General features: G+C 44.9%; 1 protein-coding gene across 4 annotated transcripts in view; it reads right to left on the reverse strand.

Moving 5' to 3' along the window:
- Positions 1-22,101, reverse strand: part of LOC148507581 (E3 SUMO-protein ligase RanBP2-like) — a 90,373-nt gene extending 68,272 nt beyond the window's left edge. For all 4 annotated transcript variants that reach the window (XM_088445972.1, XM_088445971.1, XM_088445970.1 and 1 more), the window contains exons 1-8: positions 21,905-22,101; positions 21,485-21,552; positions 16,707-16,818; positions 16,277-16,429; positions 15,828-16,055; positions 14,435-14,574; positions 7,972-8,164; positions 7,771-7,855 (exon numbers count right to left, since the gene is read on the reverse strand). In XM_088445972.1, the coding sequence (XP_088302098.1) occupies positions 7,771-7,855; positions 7,972-8,164; positions 14,435-14,574; positions 15,828-16,055; positions 16,277-16,429; positions 16,707-16,818; positions 21,485-21,552; positions 21,905-21,976 (1,051 nt within the window). In that variant the 5' untranslated portion in view covers positions 21,977-22,101. The remainder of the gene's footprint in view (positions 1-7,770; positions 7,856-7,971; positions 8,165-14,434; positions 14,575-15,827; positions 16,056-16,276; positions 16,430-16,706; positions 16,819-21,484; positions 21,553-21,904) is intronic.
- Positions 22,102-24,500: the final 2,399 nt, after the last annotated feature.

The raw sequence follows: 24,500 nt of genomic DNA on the forward strand, positions 1-24,500 counted from the left end.
GCCCACACACATAGCGATGTGCTCACGATCCGACATCGTGTATGATTTCCCTTGAACTCTCCTCCGGCAGGTCCTACACACGATTTGGAGTAAAAAGCATCCAATCTGACTTAAGATCTATCTTGCTTCTTAACTTTGTTTTTTTTTTTGTTTGTTAGTTTTTTCAGTGCATTGTGTCCCAGATTGTCAGATCTGCCCTACTGAATGGCAGATCTGACGATGCGATGTGCGACCAGCGGGGAAGCGCATCGCATCGTGATAGTGAGTGGGGACTAATGATTTACTCTCAATTTGGCCATATTTTGCACGATCTGTCGTTCCAATGTATCAGAATCGGCCAGATCGGGTAAAATATCGCTATGTGGGTGGCCAGCTTTAGTTTTTCTTACATTTTAACAAGAACAAACTCAAAAACAATGTATGAAAACTTTAATGTCATTTGTGATTTCATTTTCAGTAGACAACCACAAACGCTTATTTTCAGAAATAGTATTTACAAAAAAATAAAACCTATTATGTCAATTCGCCTTTAAGCAACCATTTTACCAAACCAAAATTTAGCTCCATTTACAAACCAGTGAAAAAAAAAAAAAGCTATTTAAACAGCGCTATAAAGTAAAATGTAAAAATGCATATGTAAAATGGAATGGATTTAATAATTGAAATTCTTTTTTATTTTAATACTTTTTAACAGTCATATAGCCATGTGTGTCATGAAAAATAACACCATACGCATAAATTGATAAAAACAATAAGCAGCATATGGGACAATAAACATGTGTCGTGAGAGACGCCTGATCTGACCATGTGTATGCACCATAAGAGGCTATAATAGGAACAGGTAACAATAACGTTATCTGATCGTCCTGCTTGTGCTGGATGATCGATATCGATCGTCCAGCACAGCACCAACCCCCAAACGACTAGCGATCAACGATCGCGGGTCCCTATAGTAACCTGGTCAATATCGACCAAGTTGGACTGCATGCACGGGCGATGGTCGTTATAGTTATCGACCATACGTTCCGGCGCATCGTCCGTCGTTTGGGGGTTGGAAGGGGACAAAAAAAATGGCCGATATTAACGATAAACATTATCGTTTATATCATCCTACAAAATCTGACCATGTGTATGCACCATTAGAATGCTGGAGTTGGTTGTAGCAATTATGTCAAGCAGTCTCATTATAGTTAACACTATGATCCAGGTATGGAGGGGTCTTTAGCAGAAATTATCGTGCATGGTGGTGGACCCTTCGAGCAGATGGACCTTTGTAGATTAAGTGGAGTGCGTGGTTTGTGACAAAAAAAATGCTTTATTGAATCCAGTTAGTAGCAAGAAATCCGGGGTTTGGTTAGGGTGTTCAAGAACGTAAATATAGTCCCAGTTCAAATCAGAGTCCAGTACAAATACTCCTGACACCTTTCCCTGTGTGTCCCACAGCTATTTCAAAAGGAACTCTGACTACAATGGGAGCCATTCATTGGTTGAGAGAGGCGGGGCCTGACCTCTCAGCCAATGAATGGTCAGACAAGGCACCACAAAAGGGTAATGCCGCGTCTGAGCTCTTCATTCGGGAGGTATCAACCATCGTGGTTGGTACCTAGGTCATGCCGGACAGCACTTAGCGCTAAAGGGACAGCTTCAGAGTAGTGCACGGAAGGCAGCCCCGCACCCTGGACAGGCAGTCCCGCAGGGAAGTTGACCCAAGCAGCATAGAAGGCTGGCAGACCCGGCACCTGGCGTGAAGGCAGCTCTGGAGCCAAGTATTTAATTAGCGGGTGGTGGGCGGAGGTTTCTTTTGGTGCGAGTTCAGCTAATGCTGCAAACAGGGTGGGGGCTGGGGGCGTCACGAAGGTTCAAGGCCCCCATACACGGTGAGATTCAAAGTTGGTAGGATCAGTTTGTACGATTTCCCTAGAAATTCTTCATAAGATGTGGTCAAATGGAGTACGATTGATCATTAAGATCATAAGATAAGATGCATAGAAGTGTATCACATCGTACATAATCAGTTGAGATCTCTCTGCAAAGCCATCTGATCTGCGATCCAACTAGACGATGGCGGGGACGCGCATCGGGGTCGCAGAAGACTCAAAATACAACTATTTGCAAACGATTGGTCTGTCCAACTTGTAGAAACTGCCAGAATCGTGTTAAAAATCGTCCCGTGTATGGCCAACTTCACACTGCAATCAATATGGCAGGCACGCAGGGGGTCCGGAAGGTAGTCCCACAGGACTGTCACTTAGTGTTCATAATCTTATCTCCTTCCTACCCCCAGCACAACACTGCAACCATAACAGTCAGCGTTGCAAGCTGCACATAAGGCACTAATACCTGACTGTCCATTGGGCATCTTTGAGTAACACTTTATAAATGCATAAAAGGTCTCTGAGGATATGTATCTATGAAAATTTTGTATGTGACGTTTTGAATACTGTAATCAATGTAGGATTCTCATTTACGATGTCTCAATAAAAAGATTAAATGAAAAAAAAAAAAAAAAAGGGAGGGCTCCGAGGAATACTCTACAGTTCTGGGCCTGGAATAACCACCTTTATGAGACATGACAAGCCAAAAGGATAAAGGGGATTTTTGTCTTACCTGTAAAATCCTTTTTTCTGAGTCCATGGGGGACACTGGGACTGTGGGTGAAGGGTGAGATGCAGGAGCCTGGGCACCAAGGAGTTAACTTCTTTTGCAGCAGCAGCACAGGCTCCTTCTCCCCTACACCCCGCATGAAGCCAGTTATTCTTAACAAGCCCAAAAAACAGGAATGGAGAAGAGAAGTCGGCATACACAAAGGATCAGGCACACCAGCTGTCTAGGACCAGGTGCCGGAAGCATAAAAACCTCCAGCCAGCCAGGTGCGAGAGGATGGGCGCCTAGTGTCCCTGATGGACTCAGAAAAAAAGATTTTACAGGTAAGACAAAAATCCCCTTTTTTCATTCATCCAATGAGAGACACTGGGACGTCCCAAAGCTGTCCATTTAAGGGAGGAAACACTCCTGTGCTGCACTAAGAACCCGACGCCCAAAAGCCGCATCAGCAGAGGCGAAGGTGTCAAAGCTGTGAAGTTTTATTAAAAAGTGTTGGTAGAGGACCAACTGGCAGGGAAAATTTGACGATCTCGTGGTAAATATAGAAGAGTGATTCTACCTTTGGGAGATAGTCCAGACATGAGCAGAGAACTGGCCGGTCAGGATGGAACACCGGGAAAGGTGCACGGTGAGACAATGCACCCAAGTCCGAAACCCTGCGGGTTGACGCAATAGCCAGAAGGGAAATAGTTTTTCAAGTCAGCCAATGCAGATCAAGTGAATCCAACGGTTCACATGTTTTTTTTTTTGTAGAACTCTTAAAACCAAAGAAAGATCCCACAAAGTTACCGGGTGAACGAAAGGTGGCCAGTGTGAAGAACCCCTTGTAGAAACGTCTGAACAGCTGGCAGACAAGCTATTCTGTGCTGAAATAATAGAGAGAGCAAACACCTGAACCTTCAAGGAAGCAAGGCGAAGGCCCAGATCCAAATTTGTCTGCTGTACCGCAATTGCATCCATCAAGAAAGCTAGCAGCTCCCTGGATCGGGATCCGTTGCGTGGTAGCTTCTTGTTGTTTCCCGGGAAGCCATAAAGTCTGTCTGGATGACCACAGCGATGGATCAGCATCTGGAAAACAGCTGGAAGGAGAGACCACTCACCGGAGTAAACATCCTGTCTGCTGAGGAAGTCCGCTTCCCAATTTTGGACTCCCAGAATGTAGACCACAGAGGAGCTGGAAGGTAGCGTTCATCCCACGAAGGACAAGACTGACTTCTTTCATTGCTCCTCGACTTTTGGTACCGCCTTGATGGTTTATGTAGGTGACCGCCATCGCGTTTTCTGACTGCACCTTCACAGCTGTGTTGAAGGAAGGGTTTCGCTTGACAAAGTGCGCTGTATAACGCTCAAAGCTCCAAGATATTGATTGGTAGGTTGGTCACCTGTACGGTTCCTCACCTGCCCTGAAAAGAATGACTGCCAGTGACAGCTCCCCAGCCGCGAAGGCTGGCGTCTGTGCTTAGAAGGACTCAATCCTAAATCAGGAACGGAAAACCCATCGAGATGTGACGACTGCAGAGAATGACAGAACTCTCTGGACAGAACTAATGTCTGGGATTTGAGATGCTAGTGGAATCGATTCCACCGCTGCAGAATTTCTCATAGAAGTGAACGGGAATGGAATTGTGCATACTCCACCATAATCGAAGGTGGAGACCAGTTTGCCCAGAACTCGCATGTAGAAATGTATAGAGACTCTTCGCTGTTGACGGAAGAGTCTGATTCGGGACTTAAGGGACGTAATTTTGTCCCTGGGTAGGAAAACGCTCTGAACTTTGGAGTCCATGAGAGCACCCAGATGGATCATTTCCTTAAACGGAGTCAGGCTGGATTTCCGCCAATTTATCAGCCAGCCGTGTGACTGCAATAAGTCCAGGGTGACTTGGAAGTGTTCCTGAAGAATGTCCGGAGACCTGGCTAGCAGAAGAAGGTAGTCAAGGTATGATAAGAAGCGGACTCCTCGGCGGCGAAGGGCGGCCGCCATTACCACCATAACTTTTGTGAAAACTTGAGGCGCGGTTGATAGGCCAAAAGGCAAAGCTCGAAATTGGAAGTGGTCCCTCAGAATGGCGTACCGGAGAAAAAAAAAAAAAAAAAAACTCTGATTATCCTCCCGGATGGGTACATGTAAGTATGTGTCCTGAATGTTCAAGGAGGTAATCACCTGGCTCCATGGCCTGCCTGATAGAGCGAAGTGACTCCATTCTGAACCTGGGAACCCTGAGAAACAGGTTGAGTGTTTTCAGGTTGAGGATAGGCCTGAAGGAGCCATCTGGTTTGGGGACAAGGAACAAATTTGAATAGAAACCCGTCCTCCTCTGGTGAAAAAGGGACTGGAACTATCACATTGGCGACTAAGAGTCTTGATGGAAGCCCGAAGGGCGGTTGCCTTGCCGACAGACAGGAAACCAGGTGGAAAAGAATTGAACTGGAGGGCGTTCCTGAAAAGTCAAAAGAATAACCCCGAGAAACGAGGTTCCTTACCCAGGTGTCTGAGGTTGTTTCCAGCCAGGCGTCGGCGAACTGTAGGAGAAAGCAGCCCACACTGGAAATTTCCAGATGGTGACCAACCCAGTCATGCCGCAGGCATATATGCTGGTTTAGGGGCCTGACTGCCTCTGGATTTGGTATTTTAGTTGGGAGGATCCCTGAGCTCTGGAAGAAGCTTGACCTCTTGCCTTTCCCTGTGGGCTAAAGGATTGAAAGGAGAATCCTTTGGACCTTGGGAGTTGCGGAAGGCAGACAAGCAGTCTTGGATGCCGCTACTGTGGCCACAATTTTATCCAGTTCGGGGCCAAAGAGAAACTCATCGGACAGCCTAAAAAACCTTTTTGGACTCGTCGTCAGCTCTCCAAGAACGAAGCCATAGTGCGTGTTTAGCAGCCATGGAGGAAGCAGACACCTTTGAAGATAGATTCCTGAATCAATGGTGGCCTCGTCCAAATAAGATCCAGCCTCACTGATATTAGCCACTAAAGAGAAGAGGTCTGATCGATGAGATCCAGATTGGAGACCTTCCTCCAGGGAATCTGCCCAGCGACCAAGGGCTTTTGCATCAGACGCTGAGGCAAGAAGCTGGGCATAAAGCTGCCCCAGAATTCATAAAAATGGATCTAAAGGAAATTTTCTAATTTCCTGTCTGTGAGGTCCTTGAGAGAGGCCACATTGGGGATGGGAAGTGTGGCTGACTTCACCAACCTAGTAATATGGGCTTCCACCGGGGGAGGAGATTCCCACTTTTTCCACTCTTCAGGCAGGAAGGGATAAAAAAAAGATGATTATTTTTGAAATTAAGAACTTTGTATTAGGATGCGATCAGGCCTTTGCCAAAATACCCTCCAGCTAAGAAGAGGGGGGAGGGGAACCATTGGCTCCTCTTACGTTGGAAGATGGGCATTTCCGAAGTCGGCGAAGCTCATCATGAGCTGAAACAGAATCCACGTCCGATGTCTGCGATAACTTGCCCTCTTCTGAGAAGTTGTCATACTGGGAATCGTACCCTGAAAGGAGAGGCATAGAACTAGCTCTTTGGAGTGGCTTGCGTTTAGCCGGAGGCTCCAGCATGTGTTGCAGGAAGCTGGAGACCTGCACCTAACCCTGGACTGATCGGGACAGACCCTGAACCCACAATGGTTCTGAGAGGGGTGGTTGCTGGTCCCCAAAGACTGGGTGAGACGATGGTAGCAGGGGTCCACCGGAAGATACAGTTGAAGGCAGATCCGTTCGGGAAGATGCAAGCTGTCGCCGACTCCCTCATGAAAAGCAACAAAGGGGCTGCCCACCTCAGAGACAGACCCGTCCAGTTCCTCTGCAGAACAGCGGTCACAAACTCCTGAGTCAAGCATGAACAATTATCTTTGCAGTGTGTGTGTGTAACTGACAGACCACAAATAAAGGGATAAGTGGTCTAGTGGAAAAAACTACTGTAGGCCCCAATTACAGTACAGTCACTACAAATAGACAAATAAGTAGGCAGTGTGAGAAAAACAATAAATGGCTATACTGACTATCCAGACAGACAGCAGCGTGTACTCTAAATTAACAATAAAAGTTTGACCTGGGCTATTAATGGTAAATGTACCTTACCTAACATTAACAGTGCTGCCATTACCGTATATACTCGAATATAAGCAGAGTTTTTCAGCACATTTTTTGTGCTGAAAAAGTACCCCCTCGGCTTATACTCAAGTGAAGTGTAGCGCTGACCGGACGGAGTTCAGTCAGCGCTACACAGCACAAACACACAGCCGCCGGAGCCGGCAGCTGTGTGTTTGCTGTAATCAGCAGCCGCTGAGAGTGTCAGAGGGGGCGATGGAGCTGTCAGCTACAGCGTGTGAACGCTAACCGCTGCCAGCCCGGAATAGTGGAGGGGGCGGCCGGCAACACTGACTCCACAGTCAGCGCGTCGGCCAGCGTGCCTGTCGGAATTAAAAAAATAGAAAACTATATTCCCTGCAGGATGGGGAAAAGGAAGGGATAGAGACTATTATAAAGTAATTTTTAGAGTGCCAATGTACCAGGAGCCTCTATACCACAAAGTGTAGTGTCCCCCTAACGATGAATGAGAAATCATGCGTTTATATGAAAGTGTTAACAAAAATAGATTATAAACCTTTAATACCAAAAGCACGACATCTGCCGCCCGAAAGACTTACTGGAGCGAGTTCCAGGGACTCCCTTTCCGCCAGCAGCCAAACATCAAGTGTCTGAATTTGCTTGTGAATGATGGCAAAGGGGAGTCCTAAGGATCATGCAATGGCAGATGCCTTAATTTTCATGGGGTGCTCTTTTTTTCCTTACACCAACAAATGATTTGAAATGAGTATTCATTTAAAATGCATTTTTTATTTTTTAAATTGCATATACTTTTTTTCCTCCTTCTTTGGTACAATACCCAGACATATTTTGTGATTGGTGTGCATTATACTGGTCCCACTTGTTTATCAGCCCAGCAGCGTTTAATGTCCCAGTGTGTATAAGTGCAGGGTTGGTAGGTACATTTTAGAGGACAAAAAACGAATTCCATTATACATCAAATAAGAGGAAAAAAGGTCCTCGCTATTACAGGACAAAAAAAGGACTATTATCATAAGAAATGTGTAAACTATAGGCAACCAATAGCCATTTTGATAGCATCTTTAATTACCAAAGAATATTCTATATTACCTGACTGACTCTGTCGATCACAAGCTAATCCTTCAAGAATATTTAGCAAATTTTCATCTCCATTTATTGGTTTATTCCATGGAATCTAATCAAAGAAAAAGGAAAAAAAAAAAAAAGAAAAAAAAGTGATCAGTTTGGTCAACACAAACTGCCGGGTGAACCTTGTGACTGTGCTCTGGAGTATTGCTTCCAATAACTTACCTGGAATGCAAGAAGATAACACAGAGCAGCAGGTTCTAACAAAGCCTTCCATTGGTCCTCACGATGCTGAGCCATTTTTAGTAACTGGCTTCCAACATGCATGTAGTAATGACCTCGCGTTTCAGAAAATGTAGCAGCCAGATCATCTGTGCCATTGGCATGGGGTTTCACTGATAGAAGTGCATGATCAAAACTATGAGGGATAAAACACAGTGTATAAGTTTTCATGCATATTACACTCAAGAAAACAGGATTTTGGTACTTACCGATAAATCCCTTTCTCCGATTCCACAGGGGACACTGGAGTTCAAGACAGTGGGGTATAGACGGTGGTAGAGTAGAGCCTGGCACTTTAAATAATTTAGAAGTGTGACTGGCTCCTCCCCCTCTATGCCCCATCAGCCCCAGTTTAAGAACTGAGCCCGAGAGGAGACGGAGGACAACAGGAAAACGAGGAGAAGGAGAAGACCACAGAACGGAACAATACCGACTGAAGGAAAACAGAGGAAACCACTGCAGGGAACACATGCAGTCACACAACTATATAAAGACCCACAACAGGCAGGTACGCCGCGCCGGGCGTCCAGTGTCCCCTGTGGAATCGGAGAAAGGGATTTATCGGTAAGTACCAAAATCCTGTTTTCTCCTTCATCTACTAGGGGACACTGGAGTTCAAGACAGTGGGGACGTCCCAAAGCCAACCTCCCGGGTGGGAAGCGCGGAGAACATGCCGACCCTTCGGCCAACCGAACAGGGACCGCATAGAACCGGAGGTTCAACGGAAGGCAAGAGCTGAGAATCAAGTGTCGTGAGCCAGGAGACAAACAGAACTCCGTGCGGAACAGACACAGAATACCACAACGTACAGTAGTCGAATGGAATAAGCGGCTAGCGAGAAAACACCCTCAGATGAGAAGCATCAGAACACTGTAAACTCAGCTGAAAACAGACCAAGCCATACTGTTGGGAGAAGAGAACTCCTACCCGAATCCATAGGAGAAGGGCAGTAACCCGAGAAGAAACCTCGAGGACACCGTACCAGAGTCGGAAACAGGAAGCTGCCACATTTTGCAGATAGCAGAATACCAGCACTGCTGGACATAACTCATATAGATAGAAGTATAACGATACCAATCTACAAAAACAGAGAGTCCACAGACTCCTCACAAAGAGTATACAGGGAGGTAAAAGTCAAGGCCGCACAGTCGCCCTGAACCCTTCTGGAAGTCCAAGTACTACAAAGTTGTTAACCAGCGGAAGGATGAGACTATAGAAATCTCCAAAGAGTGGAGATCACCCTGGCCATGAGGCGGCTTCGAGAGGATTGAGATTACAATACCTTTCAGAGGGTCAGACCGCATGTCAACCCATGCTGAGAACAGGAATAAACCAGCAACTGAAACCCTGACGCTAAAGAGAAACAACGGACAACTTCCAACATGATGGAAGTGCATAGGCAGTAGTAACTGCTGGCCTGAACATAGCATGAGAAAAACCAGGAAGATACCAGTCAGGTACCTGTCAGTATGATAAAAATATCAACAGCTACTGAACAGGAAACCCACCAGGCCCCCTGAGTGGAACATAGTGACTGTCACACTTCTATGTAAAGATGTGCAGTAGCCCAGAGATGTGCTTTGGTCCATAACGCCAACAGATTCTAGTAGAATTGGTTCTCAATGTTGTAACTATGCACCCACACTCCAGGAAAATTCTAAAGTGTAGAGCCAACTGATTAAAAGAGCGGATGGCTGCTAGGAGGCAGTAAGGGAGAAGAACTCTATGTATGTCAGTTTACATGAAATAGGAGCCTCTACCGAGGCATTAGTGGGTAAGCTCTCACCTGTGAGCGACCAGAAGCCCTCTGGCCGAAATGTAGAATGTCACTGACCTGTTCTATCGCAAAGCAACCCGCCACATTAGGAATAGAGAGTAGCTTCAGTGGGCTAAGACCAATGGTCTACAGCACATACTTCAGTCTGGAGATGTGCAGTAGAAAATACTGTGGAAACTAGCAAAATGTTAGTGGAGACAAGAAGGTCGTAAAACAGGACTCTATACCTGAGCCGGTTCCATTAGAGACGTGTATCTGTAGATTATACTTATACCCCAAAAACGGTCTGCTAGTTTAAGTATCCTTACACCAATATTTACAATGTGTATTATGCCCACCAATCTAATATAACCCAGGTCTGTCCCTGCCTAAATCGGTAGGTGGCCCTAGGCCTTCAAGATATGAATTGTACCTAAGGGCCCTTTAGACTCATTCTATTGAGATATGCGACAATAATATGGAGTACCGGAATCGATACTGAGAAGGGTACCTGTACTTAGACATAGAACTCGTTAGTTATCCCAAGCAAAGAAGGGAGATAGCAGTAGTGATAACCCCAGTAGGGTTAAACAGAAAACAGGTTTTTGTTTCCCAATTATTAGGAAATATACATACAAAGAATGGGCGTCTTACAAGCTTGCTACCAAGTGCATCACTGTAATGATAATAGGTCCCCCGAAACGGGGCGCCATAGATATAGACTGACATGAACCGAGCTATATAAGTATATATCCTTATATACATGTGACATGTCTAGGGTCCATGCTAGAAGCAATGCCTTAGGGAATTGTGACTATCACTATGTAAGCTGCAGCACATGACTTTAGATTATAGAGCCACCATATAATATGTATGGATATAGCCTACAGCTTCTGGTAATCCCAGGCGGCTTCCCATGCGTGGTATTATAGGTAACCTAATGCTTGTGGAAGTATAGGCCTCCTACACATATACATGTATATACACACACAACCCAATCCCCCGGGAGAGATCGTGTTAAGCGGAGTTATTGTACCAACTACCGCATCAGGAGTCCAGCCTCCAATCGCAGCCTTCTATCAATATGCTAGGTATCAGACATAAAACTGATAAGAACAGATCCTAACCCTGCTCTTATGGGAAAGATAAGAAGCGATATCCATATAGGCATACGCATACCTACATACAAATTTAGTAGGTGACGATAATATTGTAAAACTAGAACATGAGCAAAAATTAAAGCCATGGAAGGAACTCCAAGGACAAATTTCACTCTAGCATGTATATGTTTCTACTGCAGGGCTAGTATAAAATACAATATACATTATATATATATATATATATATATATACATATACATATACACACACACACACATATATACATACCATACCCGTGGCTTACCCCCCCCCCCCGCAGGGGGACTGCTCATGTACCGCGTGTGGCCGTCACTCAGCTACTGTTCAGGGGCAGGATATGGTAGCTGCGTGCTGTCCCAGACTGGTTTCGATCCTGGGACCCTTATGTTACAGGTGTACTCGCCTTAGCAGGTGAGCCCTTTTAGCACCAGATTAACCCATTTTTCGAAGTGGGAATCAAAAAGACTACCTCAGTGCTGTGAGGCAGTAATGCCAACAACTACACTAGCCGCACGTTACTAACCTCTTCCTGTATGTGCTGCCGAAGGGAACACATGAGATATAAATAGATGCACATATGCATACCTTCTAAGGTAAGCACAGAAAACTGGTGAAAGGTTTTAAGACCAGCCTATAATGTAGTATATGTGCTGCCACATATATGCATGGGAAGTCTCTTTAAGGCGAGCCCATGTGAGGCATAAGCCTGGGGATGGGACGCCAAAGTGTGCTAACCCTGGGTGAAGGGTATGCTATAACCATAAGTTCTGGCAGCAGCACCAGAACAGTAGAGCTAGTACACCATGAGGCTATGATACTTCACAGGCTGAGATATCAAGCCATTAGATTAAGCTAGGCGCCCTTTGTTAAAGAACGAAGGGAAGCCTGCCAAGCGGCGCTGCATTGGCGGGACTGTCTCGCCAACCCCTCGCTTCTAGCTGTGATGCATCGATTGAACTGGCCTCTTTCAGAACCGCCTAACGTGGTGTTATGTGCAAAAGGGAATTGGGCTAGTGCCCATACAGCTAGCAACCAGCTATCCACTGTAGCTAGCACTAAACTCCTATTATACAAGGACAGGGCCTCCCTACCTTTTGCGCTGAAGCACTCCCAGTGTGGTAGGCGTAAGAGACCCACGCTAAAGCACTCCCTGCTGCAGGTAGTGCACTGAGCTATACTGCTTGTGTGCAGGCAGTAACTACAGTCCTTAAAAGGGAAGCAGGGGGGCTGTTTGTTCATGAATACCGCGCTGTGCGTGTGCAAACTGCTACACTCCAGTTAGCACAGCGCTGCTAGCCCCCTTAATAGTATAAAGCGGTGATGCTGTCCTGCTGTGACAGGAGTGTGATGGTCATACAGCGCTGCATCGGGGAGCCGCATTGTGCTGGTATAACGTAAGGCTATTAGCCCTATGTTATAGCTAACAGGGAAGCCTGCTCAGCCCAGCCAGGAGCTGCGGGACGCGGCATCTCCTCCTGAGATTTAGATGAGGAGCGTTGCTAATTGTTAAGATGAGCCTAAGCAAAAACAGTGCTGCCTGCACCGGGAGAACATACAAACTCCACACAGCAAGAGCCGTGGAGAGATCCGAGCCCTGCGCTGATACTTATTTGTAGCTAGCACTATAAAAGCACTCCCTCCTACTTCTACTTTTGTGCTAGCAGCACTCCCAGCGTGGGAGGGGGAGGGAGTCGCATTAATTAACCCTGTTGCAGGAGTTAGGAGGCAGCCGCGCTCATTCAGGCACTGGTCTGCACTGCACTGCATCTTTAACCAGCGGTAGGCAGTGGTGGCTGCCCCGCTGGTTGGGCTGTTGCGTGCCCGCAATTAGGGCCGCGAAGGGGGCGTGGCTTTGCCCCGAGTGCGGCCGCCATTTTAATACTGGGGGGCTACTGCTGCCTGCTTTAGACGCGGCAGGATGCCCTCCCAGGTACCTCTGAGGTCCCTTCACGGGGGGACTAATGCCGAGTATGTCTGCGCAGCCGCGCTAACGGACCGGCAGACCGCGCTGCTCTCAGATGAGGGCCTAGAGCACGAGCCCGACTACAGATGGCGCGGCTATTATGTATGACGCCCTATCAGTGTGTGCGCGCGCGTGCACTGTAAGGCTCGCCTCTGCCCACTTACTAGGAAAAAGTGGGCTGGGCGTAATGTAGGGAAGACATCCTTCCTCCCGGCCCTTCTGAGCGGGGTACGGGAGCATCAGCAGACACATCTATAAGGCTGGGCCCTTGTCTCAATAAGGGAAGCCTCTATACGCGGGTACTCCTACACCAAGGATCGTGCTGCTTGTCAGCGCTGCCTCATGTAGAGGGACTCGTCTGGTCTCCTGAAGCCCGCCATTACACTACCAATGGCAGGACCTCCCCTGTGCTACACTATTTAGTGAGCAGCGGTGCGGCGTCTGTCATTTGTGTGATCTTACTCACACCGCCCAGCGTTTCTACTCCCATATAGAGAAGGGAGGAACAGGCGTCTCAGTGACAGTCACGGAATCACTGCCGCTTAACACGCACTTGCAGGGGCCCGCGCTCCATCCCCTCGTTAATAGGAGGGGGATGGCTAGGTATAAGCCAGAGACCCGGACGCTGACTGTCGAGTGCAGCGGCAGGTCTCGTCAGCAGCTCCGACACTACCACTTTCACTGGCAGGGGGAAGGAGCCGTGTGTGACAGCCATGCAGTGTGTGCTGTCCCTGAGCCCAGCGTTTTGGCCCACCACTCCAGCTAGTCAGGAGTAGTGGGATACACTTACGGACTGCTGCGGCCGGGTTGCTGGGCAGGGGGGCAAATGAGGAAACCCGGACACGAACCGGTTTCAGTTGTGGCGGGTCCTCATGGAGTCCGATGACTCTGTTTAAAGTCCCCCCTCAGGGTCACCGGACACAGACTGCAGTAGCCGTGTGGTGCCCTCCCGGCGGCTCCCACATAGCAGGCAGACTGCCACAGTAAGCAGCCTGCCTGTCCTCAGCTTGTTAAATAAAAATAAAAAATAAAAATTATATGAGAAAGGCTGGAGACAGCCTCATGTGCGACCGGCTCTCTCGGGCACATTCTAAAAACTGGGGCTGATGGGGCATAGAGGGGGAGGAGCCAGTCACACTTCTAAATTATTTAAAGTGCCAGGCTCTACTCTACCACCGTCTATACCCCACTGTCTTGAACTCCAGTGTCCCCTAGTGGATGAAGGAGAAAAGAGCGAATATTAGAAAGCTGAGTCGCACGGGACATGGCAGGTAACCCGCACTAGGCGTCGCACGCTGCATGGCGTATTGAGGCCAGGTGTATGAGGACACATCTGTATAACTGACTACACAAGGACACGAGAGACACACCACATTATGCAGCAGTCACACTCCGTCAGAGCTTCCACACAGTCCGCAAGATACCTTTTCAAAAAGATTGCTTTTACTAATTTTCAGACACTAATTAAAAGACTATTTTTTTTTTAATTTATGAACAAAAACGGATGGCTCCTACAACTATCACCACAATTAATAAAGGGGTTTTTACCTTTCAAGTGCCTGCTTGCTTTCCTGCACACCTCTAGTAGAAAGTGTCAGAAGAACAACATCTGCATAAGCAAGTAACAGCTCTCTGTTAATAGTTCTCCAATTGTTTTTCTCTGAAGCTGGTTGAGAAGATAGATACTCCTGGAAAACAAACGAGGAAGGATTACTAGTGATATTAAGTTTGCTTAGCGATTATGAATGTTGAGGGAAGATGAAACAAAATGATCTCCACTAAAATGATCTTTCAAGAGCATTGTTAAATATTGGAGAGCAATCATACAGATTTCTTACACTAAGAGGGGTATTCAATATGAAACGTAAACGTCGCTGTCGAAGTTTACGTTTCATATCGGAGCTTTTACCTGCGTTAAAGTATCGGGCGTGCGCCCGCTTATCCCCGTATTCAATATGAAATTGACGAAAACGGGAGCCTGCGAAGATGGATTTGCGTAAAGTTACTAATTTTTCCTTAAAATTGTAGGACCCCCCTAAAGTTGTAAAAACATGGGGGATCACTATGGGTACCCCCGTTTTAGCCTTTAAATGAAAGTCGGGGATTTAAATAGCCGCAGCAGGTGTTTTTTCCCGACATTGAAGTGTTGCAGAAGAGCACTTAGGTTATTTTTTTTCGTTTTCTTAAGTGGTCCCATCAAATTTGGGGTACATGAAAATGGGTACTAGCATATTTTGATGTCCCTAAAGTAAGTTTTTAAAAATTCTGCAATTGTGCACCTGCCGCTAGAATTCTATTCTAGAAAACATCTGCCGCATACTTGCAGAATAGCCCTGAACCTATTTCCCTATTGTTAAACACTTTTTTCCAATTTTTTTTTGGGGTGTCCCTTTTTTTTTTTTTTTTACTTTTTTTGACAGTTCTTTTTTAAATGTCATTCCCAGGGGTGCAGGCTATTTTTTAAGTCTGCACCCCTAAACCCCAATTATGCACTTTTTTTTCGACACCTATTCAATGGTGAAAAGTTATCCCCGTTTTTTATCAAAGACTTTTCGAACCTGCGAAAAGTCTTTGAAATTGAATACGGTGTAAAACTAAAACCTGCGATAATGACGTCATAGGTGCGATATTAACGCAAAAACAATGTTTTCGCTCCCCTATTTATCTTTAAGTTAGTATGGTCACAGCTTACAGGTATGAAACTCATTCCTGATCCACTACAGATTCATGTTTCTAATACTATTTGATTAGTTATAGAACTTTATATATAACCATGGAAAAAAAAAAAAAAAAAGACTATTGCCTCTGCTAGTGACAATCACAAAATCATTTAAAGCAAGGATAGTCTACCAACTTTATGGTTATCAAATAAAATGACTAAAGTGAAACCAGGAGCATTTGGTTTTCTGAAGATTAGAAGTGGTAGGAATTCACGGTATACCTTTAAGACTTGTACAACACATGTGCACCATTCTAAGTCAGTGCGTAAAGCTCTTCTCTCTGGTTTGAGACAGTGGACTACGGCTTCTTCTAGCCTTTTATTTGTCCGAAATAACTCTACAAGTCTGATATTCACATATACGTCATTAGGTCGGGCGAACAGCTCAGATTGGATCAAATCAAACAAGCGATTCCAGCCAGCTTCACCTTGAGTGTTTAGCATCTGCTCCTGGAGGGATTTGGGGAGAAAAAAAAAATTGGTCAGAGTGCCGAACACAATACAAAAAAATGCTTCCGTAATCTAGGTGATTAGTATAAACTTCAGTAATGCACAGCGGCTTTCACATTGCAGAAAATACATTTATACTGCTAAACTTTACATTTAAATATACATTTTAGCATTAAATCCATTAGCGAAACAAACTTGAGATAAATGTAAATGTAGCTTACTTTCAGCCTGTAAATAACAGGATAGCCTGGAAACAGCTTGGATGCTCTTTCTATCCAGTATTCCGCTCTGCCATCTGTGACGTTGATAGTGCATATTAACTCTGCTATCTTAAGGACAAGATCCTTCTGAGTCGGATTTAATTCCAATGAACGCTGATATGGAAAGAAAATTCATATTTTTAGATCCTCTAAAATAACTTGACCCAAGAACAAGCAAAATGGGAATGATTCACTTTACAAAGATTTCTGCTTGCACAAGAAAGTGTAAGCAGACATCAATAATAAGTACAGCCTCGGGGCTGGATGCCCAAAACAACTGAATAGCTTCCTGGGCTCTTTAGGAAGGAGCTACAATACACAATATTGAATATGCCCCCAAGAGCCTTAGTACTTTACAGCTCAGTGTAATGTATATAGGTGACAACTTTACCTTGTAGCAGCCAACAGCTTTTTCCACATTCCCTTCAATCTCAAAAAGATGTCCAAGAAACCGATGAGCCTTTGGATCCCTTTCTTGAACGTTAATGTAAGAGGATACATTTCTGAAAAAAATATTTTTAAATTATATGGAAACATGGTAATGACCTAAAGATTAGCGTGAGATGAAGCCAACTTTAGTGAAACAAAGCCCTAATTTACATAGGAAAACTCATACGTGTTATGGAGATTATCATTTTTGAAGGACAATATTGAAAATAATTTGATTTTATGTAATGCTCTCTCTTTAATAGAGGTAGGTATAAATTAAGAAGCCCTCAGTCACCACTCCTTCTGCAGGTCACAAGATAAAAACTACCTAGCAAATGTTATCATATTAGACATATGTGGTCACTCTTCATACAGGTGAGCAGGAGATTAAGTGGACAGGGTAAAACAGCATGTAGTCCACCGTTTCCCAATTCCACTCCTCAAGGACTCCTAATGGGGCATACACACTAGACCAGGCCTGGCCAACCTGTGGCTCTCCAGCTGTTGGGAAACTACAAGCCCCAGCATGCCTTGTCAGAGTTTTGCTATTAGGGAATGCTAAAACTCTGACAAGGCATGCTGGGGCTTGTAGTTTCACAACAGCTGGAGAGCCACAGGTTGGCCAGGCCTGCACTAGACGATAAAACTGAACGATAACGTTCAATGATATATTGTTTACATTGTCTAGTAGGTATGGTCCGAACGACCAACTATGCGCACTCCCGCGGGTCGTTAACAACACCCCCAGTCGGCTATACATGCAGCCCAATCTAGGGATATCGTGAGCTACCCCTTCGCTGTCGCTGGTCGCTGATGCCAGCACCTGCGCCGGGCCCGCCGCTGACTATATCGCCGTATACACGCATCATCTAGTGTGTAAGCGGCTTAACAGTGCTTGTTTTACAGATCTCCTAAGTATCACCTTGTGTCAGCCATTAATGAATACACTTGTGCACTAATTAGGTGATCCGTAAAAGATACCAATGGAAAAAGGTTACTAAATTGCTAAACTGATTGGAGACAAGTAATATGTTTTCTCTAGAGTAGAAACAAGATGACAGGAATGCAAGAGGTGTGGGTGGTAAGGTGGTCTGGATTGTGGCGATATATCACTCGCTAGAAGTGGAACGAGAAAGGTAGTAAGACTTAGGGGAATATTTATCAAGGTGGCTTTTCATAAAATTATGCAGAAACTAGTTTCTGCATAAATGTACAAATAGCCTAATGCAGGAGATTTAACAGAAAATGCTAACAATCGGTGCAGATCGCAGTACCAATCATCATCAATGGGGACTACGAACTGAACTCTACATACCAAACTCCAAAAAGAGAAGCTTTTCGGATTTTGTCCCCGTTGGCTTACATCATCCTCACATTGGAGTAAGACGCTTTATTCCTATGGAGGCACGATACCCCCTCCAGCAGTCTTTTTCCAATGGCAGAAACGGACACTGTGCACATGAGCATGGTCATATTCCCCGGAGATGTCTTTGAAAAATGTGACTCCTCAGATATGCTGCTAGCAGGGACAGCGGTTACCGCTACCACTGTCTCTGCGAGTTAACTGTTAGTACATAGCAGTTATATTTTCATTCAAATTTAAAAAATCTGTTACGATATAGATTTAATAATTGCGGCAGTTCCATATTATTAATACATAGGCCCCTTAAAATACGTTTCCTATTTGGAAATATTACAGTGGGAGTAGAGTAAAGAAGAGGCAACATGGATAAGGTATGTTATGCAAAAGAAAGATGTGTTAAAATAAGTTATAGTTGTAAGGATAAGGCCATGGAAACATTGTAACAAGAACAATGTGTTAAACACTCTGGGGTATGAGATTAGGGACAGGAGACTAAGGGGGAGATTTAATACAGCTTGTAGAGATAAAATTGGAGATAAATAGCACCAACCAATCAGCTCCTAACTGTCATTTTTTAAACAGTCTGTAAAGTGACAGTTAGGAGCTGATTGGTTGGTGCTATTTATCTCCAAACTTTATTAAATCTCCCCCTTAGGCAATAAAAAAAAAAAAAAAAAGTATAAACAGGAGGGAGATTAAGTAACATTGTCCAGGGTAGTGAGATGAGCACAATAGTTTGTGGAGGCAGCAGATAGTTGAACCGTATCTGAGGACCTCCATCAATTATGGTAAATTATTTATAAATAAAGTGAAGGAAAATCAGGTAAAGGAGGAAGTGAATGCATCCCAACTAGACAGATATAGCGAGAGAGATTACAAAACAATACATATGTTAACAGAACAATGAATTGATCCAAGTGACAACTGTTTAATCTAGCTAAGAATTGTACTGGTAAACAGTCAACATTTCTATCACTGTTCAACAGTTTAAGACACCTAATAATAGTCAATGCCAAATTTCAATTACATACAGTAATTGCATGCAATCAGATGAGAATCATTACAAAAGAGAAGTTAATAACCAAAGTAATGCAAACTGAAATCAAATTTAATCATGACCAAACACTAGCTATTTCATGCCCCCCATCACAAGCTTTCCAATCAATCAATACCACAACCCATAAATAATCATTACGCTAAATGACCAAATCATCATATGCTTCTAAAGTTATCACATAACCTATAAACAGGTTCTTCCTTCTAACAATAATACATTCCCTACCCCATACCACTGCATTTGTTAATTCTATTTACACTATTCTTAATTTCAATCTTTTCTGGGGGGTTTTGCCCTCCATAAAAAGCGATTTAACTTTTTTGGCAAACATAGAGAAGAAGTGGATTAACCGTTTACAGTCAAACACATGAAATGTAGAGATCACAGTACCAAAATTCAGCATTTGTGAACATATAAAGTCAAGCAAAGATGACCAGCTCCTATTATAAGGTGTGTCCATTTACTTGTAACGTGATTATATTGTACTTGTAACAGACCCAAGTTATTCTTGTGTTAACTTATTGTCTGAAAGGGATTGTAGGAGGGGTGTACATATTGCTCTGTAGGTCCAGCATTTTGCCCCTTAAGGCACACATTCACTAGACGATTAAATTGAGCGATTGAACGATAACGTAATAGTTTGCAAATAGTTTAGAAAAATTTCTAAAACGACCAGCGATGTGTGCTCCCGCTGGCCATTTAGACATCTATCATCAGGCAAACATGCTGGACAACCTGACGATAATGTCAGGTTCAGCATGTTAGGAGATGACTGTTTGTGCCTACACTGAATGACTGCTCGTTCACTGTAGGTTCATCACAGACTGACAAACGACTGCACGATTACAATGTCGTAATCGTGCAGTTGTTATGAGGTCTGCAAGTGGATGTGCGCCTTTACTTTACCTGGGAGGTTAATGACAGTAATAAGAACATAACAGGAGAAAGGCAGGCACCAAGAAAAGATTGTACAGTATCTAAATATTGAAGCTACTCCATACCGCTTCCATAAGACTCAATAGATGGATTAATGCCTTGCCATCTTATATATAAAATTCATTGGTCTATTTCAGTGGTTCTCAAACTCAGTCCTCAGGACCCCACACAGTTCACGTTTTGCAGGTTACCCAGCAGGTGCACAGGTGTAATCATTACTCAATGACATTTTAAAAGGTCCACAGGTGGATCTAATTATTTCACTTGATTAAGTGTGGAGACCTGGAAAACATGCATTGTTTGGGGTCCTGAGGACAGAGTTTGAGAACCTGTGGTCTATTTGTTTGTCTGGTTATGCATTCGGACACCCCTGCACTGTTTGGGATGAAACCAACACGAGGTGGTCCAGTTGGATCCTAGCCAGGATTAAGGGGGGTTAGGGTCCCGGTGGAGCCCCCATTAGTGTACGCTGGGCAGAACTTTGACCCAGGTAGCCTGTTCTGGGCATTCGATGGATTTGGATGACCATCACATAATTTGGACAAAAACTTTAGAGTGGTACCATTGGATCCCAGAAGACATAGGTGGTTGAAGACCCGGTCATACCTCCTGTTTGTGTACAGTATGCTGGGCAGAACTTTTACCCGGGGAGCCTGTTCTGGGCCTTTCACTGAATGGATTTGGACATCACATAAAACATAATAACTTGTATATTTAATCCTGGGCATCGCAGGGTAGTTCAGCTAATTCACTATAAATAAGGTATAGGAATCATGGCTTGTTCAATAATTATCTATATTAGAACACTTCATATCAAGATAATAAATGCACATCTACCTCAAGGATAAAAGGGATTATGATCTGGCAAGTCAAAGTGAAGTGTTCAGCTGAATATGCTATTTTAGTAATTTGTGTGTGAGAACACAGTAAGTGATGGCAACAAGACTGTTGGTGCATACTCGGTCACATTTGTCAAATCATCATTATCGTTGAACGCTTATTAATCACATGGAAATCAAGCAGAAAAATGTCGCCAACGACAAGCGATGTGCGTTCCCACTGGTCGTTGTCGGCATCGCTGATCGCCCGAACAATACGGTGAACTTGACTATATCGTCAGGTTGAGCATGTTCGGGGGATGAGGGAGAGTGCCTGCACTGAACTGCATATCGTTCAGTGTGGGCACTGCACAGTACAATGAATGACTGAACGATTACGATATCGTAATTGTTCAGTCCATCGACGGCAAGTGGATACACACCTTTAGGTAAGTTTCACTCAAGTGAAAATCTAAAACAGAAACAAGAAGTCATCATCTGAGAGCCAATATGTTATGTACAGCAATAGTTTTGTATAGTGGCACCGAGTAGTTATTGGACATTACCTCTTAGCAAGTTCATAATCTTTAGCTTCATAGTACAGCTTGGCAAAGAGGAATCCCTTCATGGATTTCTGAAAAATAGAGGAAGTTGTTTATATATAGGGTACATGGACCATTGTTGCCAGCCAAACTAAAAAGAATGAGGAAGCAGCAGCTCAAATATAGAGCACATTCATGATGTGTGTAGTTGGGTCATCACCAGTCACCGGCAATGGCAGCTGCACTGCATACCGGCTACAGCCGGCACATTGAGAGCACTACTCCCCCTGTATGCGGCTATATAATCTACTAGTACAGCACATCACAGGTCGGCCATAGTGATGACAGAAAGCCCAGGGTGACCCGCAGGGGGAGCAGCATCTGATCTACAGCTTAGGGTGCCGGCGATCCGGCGGTGCATGTGACAGGCAGCCGGCTCCTTACCTCCCGGGGAGAGGCCGCGCTGCCCTGGACACTCTCGATATATTTATGTAGCTCCGCTTTGCTGCGCCTCATCGTGACCCTGCGGCCCCAGCCAGCCAGCCAGACACGGCAGCGAAGAGAATACTTAGCTCCCGAATGGCGCTCGCTCAGGACTGACGGCCTAACGGAAGTGACGTCACGTAGTCGGAAGACGCGCCTCCAGTTTCAATCCTAAAGGGGACCCTATTGGGTGACGGGAAATGGCAGTGCGGGAGCGCCGTAACGTCACGGGATGCCCGGGGTCGAGTCCTGTGCGTGCGTGCATTGTCATACTATGGTAACCCCCGATGAAATAACAGCTAGATCCCCTTCCGTAGATTGACCATGACGTCATCAGCCAGTGTCTAACGTAATTCCTACTATCCAAGTGGGCATAGAGGGGGAATATAACCATGTGGCGAGGGGTTAACTTTCTTTTTTTGGCTAACTGTGTGGGCAGAAAACTACACTTCCGCCCTCAGTGCACGTCACTTCCAGGTACAAAATCTGAAGTGGAAATAGTCTCTACCATGAATAGATCCCCCTACGGCTGATATACTTGGTACATTTCCTATGTGAAATACTGTAGCACTCTGTCTATACGCCAGCTAGTTCCCCATCTGTGATTTTACATTTTTGCCCCTGCTGGTCAGATAAGGAACTGGAAGGGAATTTGATTTTGGCCAGGTCAAAGGAAAATGACAGCTAATGTACCTGGTGCATTACTGCATGGTAAATAGCATACTGTTGTAGCCAGTATGAAAATACTTTTATGTCCCTGATGGAAAGAGAATGAATTGGAACAGGGTTTGTGGGTATATTTTAAAAAATTTGCTATGTGTCTCAGTAAAGTAACATTTGTTACCGCCACATATCACAGCAATAAGGGGTATTTCATTTCCTGGGTATTTTTGAATGTTCAGTCACCGGAATTTGGGCTCCTATAACGGATGTTAGTGTGAGTAAGTAAAGTTCGGACCTGACCACGCAATAGCACATGTGCAGCAATCTGACCTCGCATGTGCAGAGCATAAAAGTTGAAATGGACATCACCGTCACTTTAGCCCACCAGAGAGTGATCACAAAAAAAACTCATAAGGAACAGCTCTGTTAGCTACCACAGAAAAGTTCCAAAAGCTAAGCTTTTCCAAGCTTGTTAAATAGTTACAGTGACGTCACTAGGGGATGCGGGCCGCACCTGGTGACACCATCTGAGGGGGTGACACAAATTAGCAGAGCTGCTCTGCTTCTATGGTGTCACCCCCTTGGATTGTGTCACCAAATGGCGAGCAGCGGTGATGAATCATGTTTACATTCGCACATGAATTTTGGGAGAGAGGCAGATGGCTGCCCAGGGGCCCCCTGGAGCACCGGACAAGACCCCAGCATGCTGAGAACGGGTGTGACACTCGGTCACGCTCCCCAATATGTTATGCATCAGGGGTGTATCTTCGTGAAAGAGGTATCTTCGGCACAAGATCATACCTCTTTCATGAGCGCACACGCGTCTGTGGTGCACACAGAGGACTATAGGAGGGAAGACAGGGTGAGTACAGCGCACTGGGTGTCACCAACCCCAGTGATGCCACTGAATAGTTGTCACCATATAAAACTATGGGGACGGATACTGCAAGCCCTGTTGTTTGCAAAGCAGGAGATATATCCTACTTTACTTAAATGTAAATTAGTGTTAAACTTAATTATGCCAGTTGATGTACCTGGTACGTTTACTGCATGTGAATAGGTGGACAACATACAGGACCTCAATTACTCTGAAATTACACTTGTCAGGGTTTAACTGCATGTTGATTTCACAGATTCTTTGGAGAACCTTGCAGAGGCTCATGTCATGTTCTTCAATGGTGCGGCCCTAAACTAGGATGTCATCCACAATGATCTCACAAGGGTATCCCTTGAAGAGATGCTCCATGCAATGTTGGAATACTTCACTGCCCGTGCATATGCCGTTGGGCATTAGGAGGAAGACTACCTGCCCACAGGTGTAATGAACATGGTGAGCATAGATGATTCCTTGTCCAATGTGGTCTGCCAGAATACGCATTTGGCATCCGGTGTGGTAAATATCTTTGCATTTGATATATCAGCTATTACTTGCTCCACAGTTTTGAGGGGGTGATGCAGCTTCAGCAGAGCTTTGTTCAAATGCAAAGGGTCACTGCAGTTGCATACTGAACCGTTCTTTTCTACTGCAGCATCCATAGCAGAAACCCACAGGGTGGCTTCTACCACTGGACCAATGGCCCTAATGGTGTCATGCGATTTAACTCCACTATCACTTTGTCTTTCATGTCAAGAGGCATACATCTGGGAGCACGCATTGTTGGAGAACAGCCTCGTCTAAATGCATTTGATAGATGACTGGAAGATTCCCAATGTTATTGCAGTTGAACAGATCAGCAAAGTCTTTTAACTCTGGAATGTCCTGTTGAATAACTTGCACATCAGCACTTAAAGTTATTCACCCCAATTTTATGCTGGGAGCTGTTTCACATTACTGTCCACTATATAAAACTGCAGCAGGAAGTGTGTGGATTACAGTTTGGCCACTCCCATGATA

The sequence above is a fragment of the Taudactylus pleione genome, unplaced genomic scaffold (genome assembly GCF_031769625.1).
Source record: "Taudactylus pleione unplaced genomic scaffold, aTauple2 ptg000391l, whole genome shotgun sequence".
Classification (NCBI taxonomy): Eukaryota; Metazoa; Chordata; class Amphibia; order Anura; family Myobatrachidae; genus Taudactylus; species Taudactylus pleione.